Source organism: Monoraphidium neglectum (genome assembly GCF_000611645.1).
Source record: "Monoraphidium neglectum strain SAG 48.87 unplaced genomic scaffold scaffold05863, whole genome shotgun sequence".
NCBI classification, from domain to species: domain Eukaryota; kingdom Viridiplantae; phylum Chlorophyta; class Chlorophyceae; order Sphaeropleales; family Selenastraceae; genus Monoraphidium; species Monoraphidium neglectum.
The window spans coordinates 1-2735 of NW_014007768.1; the positions used below are offsets into that span (position 1 = coordinate 1).

General features: G+C 66.9%; 2 protein-coding genes across 2 annotated transcripts; one reads left to right on the forward strand and one right to left on the reverse strand.

Annotated features, from left to right (window-relative positions):
* Positions 1–7: 7 nt before the first annotated feature.
* MNEG_15989 (Protein transport protein Sec61 subunit alpha) lies at positions 8–777 on the forward strand (the record flags this gene model as incomplete). The annotated part of the gene is made up of 2 exons (XM_014035539.1): positions 8–373; positions 619–777. The coding sequence occupies 2 exons, from the start codon at positions 8–10 to the stop codon at positions 775–777; spliced, it is 525 nt and encodes a 174-aa protein (XP_013890993.1).
* A 925-nt stretch (positions 778–1702) lies between these two features.
* Positions 1703–2660, reverse strand: MNEG_15990 (putative ATP-dependent RNA helicase DDX11; the record flags this gene model as incomplete). Its single annotated transcript, XM_014035540.1, has 2 exons — positions 1703–2387; positions 2611–2660. 2 exons carry the CDS (start codon positions 2658–2660, stop codon positions 1703–1705), a joined length of 735 nt encoding a protein of 244 aa, XP_013890994.1.
* Between the last annotated feature and the right edge of the window lie 75 nt (positions 2661–2735).

Sequence of the window (2735 nt, forward strand, 5' to 3'; positions counted from 1 at the left end):
CTCCAACATGTACTTCATCTCCCAGCTGCTGTACAAGCGCTACGGCGGCAACTTCCTCGTCCGCCTGCTCGGCCAGTGGCAGGAGAACGAGTGGAACGGCCAGATGGCGCCCGTCGGCGGGCTGGCCTACTACATCACGCCCCCGACCAGCCTCGCCGACGTCGCTGCCAACCCGCTGCACGCGGTGGTGTACACGGCGTTCATGCTGACGGCGTGCGCGCTGTTCTCCAAGACCTGGATCGAGGTGTCCGGCAGCAGCGCGTCGGACGTGGCAAAGCAGCTCAAGGAGCAGCAGATGTTCATCCAGGGGCACAGGGACACGCAGTCGTCCCTCAAGAAGGAGCTCAACCGGTACATCCCCGTCGCCGCCGCGGTGGGTGCTGCGGCGCTCCGTTGGTTACAATGCTGTGTTTGTGAGTTTGTGTGTCATAGAGGGATGACTGCACTCGGGGGCTGGAGTTGATGGCAGGCGCACAGCTCTGCTGTCCTCTTTGTCAGCACGCATGGTGTGTCGCTGCGGGCGTTGTCTGTCTATGCAGTGCTGCTGCGCTCGCGCCCGCGCCGCCTCTCTGGGCCCCTCCCCACGACCCTTCTCTCGCGCCCCCCTGCCCCCCTCAGTTTGGCGGCATGTGCATCGGCGCCCTCACCATCGCGGCCGACCTGATGGGCGCCATCGGCAGCGGCACGGGCATCCTCCTGGCCGTCACCATCATCTACCAGTATTACGAGTCCTACGAGAAGGAGGTGGCCGCGCAGGGCGGCGGCTCCGTGTTCTAAGCAAAGGCAGCCGTGGCTGGGAGGTGGCCTCAAGGCGGCCTCGAGGCGGCCTCTCTCGCGGCCGTCCGCGAGGGGTACGCACGTGCCGCGCCGCGCCGCGCGAGGGCCGCTGCCGCTTGTCGCGGCGCGGCACGGCCCGGCGCAATCGCCTGGGCCTCTGATTGCGGGCGTCGATCATGTTTGCCTCTGGTCAGCTTTGGATAGCGGGGAGGAGTGGGGGGCGCGCCAAGAGCGCGTTGCAGCTCGCGGTGCTGCGGGCTGCACGGGCATGTACCACAGCAGGAGCGGCGGCCCTCTTACGAGCCGCTGCCAACTGTGGTGGCCCCTTGCGTCCCGCGGCCCTCGGGGCCTGCGATGCTTGCCAGTGCGTGCGACCACGGGAGCGGAGGTGGGCAGGTGCCGGGATGGTGTGTCGCTTTGACTTTTTGACCTGCCGCCCTCCTGTCATCCGCTCCTGCTGTGGGTGTGCAAATCTCATGCAGATGCCGCATCTTCGTTCAACACATTGCACGTCTCTTGTCACGCGCCCCTTCCGGGTGCTGTAACTGACTCTGCTCTGATCTGCTCTGCTGTGACGGGTGGCAGCTTCGCGCGGCGTGCTGCTTAGGGCTGCACTTTTCGACAGCCATAGATCAAAATGCACAGCAGTGGCCTCTGATGCAGGGCTGGCAGCTGGGCGAACCACATTTGGACCTGGAGTCAGCAGTATTGTTACATAACAGGCACGTGGCTGTGCCCCACGGAGCTCCAGTGTGCTAAGGCTTGGCAGCAAATTGCCTTTCAAAAGCCTGTTGACCCATAGACTGCAAAATGCACGCAAAAACAACCACTCCTGCATGGAACACGCATTCTCTCCTGCACAGCGACAAACAGCTTTGAAGCAAGCGGGCACGCGCCACTTGGACCGCCACTCCGACCGCCTCTCTCACACGACTGCAGCAGGCGCGGCTGCTTCAGCGGTGACTGCGTTGGCCGCCTGCTCGGCCGCCCTGCGCGCCCTGTAGAAGCCGGCCAGCTGGCGATACGCCACCCCAAAGTCGCCGCCTGTCTGGACAAATGACTGCTGGATCCAGCCCGGCAGCTTTGACACGGGATGCGGCCGGCCGGCGCGACCCTGCTGCTCCTGCTGCTGCTGCTGCTGCTGCTGCTGCTCCTGCTGCTGCTGCTGCTGCTGCTGCTGGGGGCCGCCCGCGCCCGGCTCGGCCGGCGCCCAGCCTGGTGGCGCCACCCATCGCTGGTCCGCCAGCAGGATGGCGGCGTAGTCCCCGCGGTGGCGGATGACGCGGCCCACGGCCTGGTTGACGGCCTTGAAGCAGAGGTCCTCGTAGTACTGCGCCCCCGTCAGGCCCTGCTGCTGCCCCTGCTGCTGCTGCTGCTGCTGCCCGTGCTGCTGCTGCCCCTGCTGCTGCCGTCCCTCCTGGTGTTTGATTTCCTGGACCGTGCGTTGGCCCCCCTGCGGCTGCGCCTGCGAGCTGGATCCCTGAGGCGTCTGGCCGCCAGGCGCCGCAGCAGCCGTGGGGGCGGCTGCTGTTGCATCGAGGTAGCGCATTCGCTCCTGAAGCTCCGGGTCTGACGGGTTGGGGTAGGGCATGCCCAGCACCACGACGCACCTGGCGGGGCGGGTGCGGAGTGGCGCAAGGGCCGACAGGTCATGTGATGACGGGTTGCCCGAAAGGTGTTCGATGGAGCGTCGCGCCTGCGGCCACGCTGCTCCTCACCATGGAACCTCATATAACAGGCGGCGACACGGCCAGGGCTTTGGGTTGAAGTCACCCCGAGGCTGCGAGGCAGCCTCCAGCCCAGGCTGGCCTTTGACCCAGGTCTCGCGCCCACCTGCCCAGCCCGTCCGCAAAGTTGATGCCCTCCGACAGCTTGCCGCCCATCACGCACAGCAGCACCGCGCCCTTCCCGCCGCCCCCGTCGCCGCCGGCCGCGGGCGCGCCCGTGCCCGCGGGCGC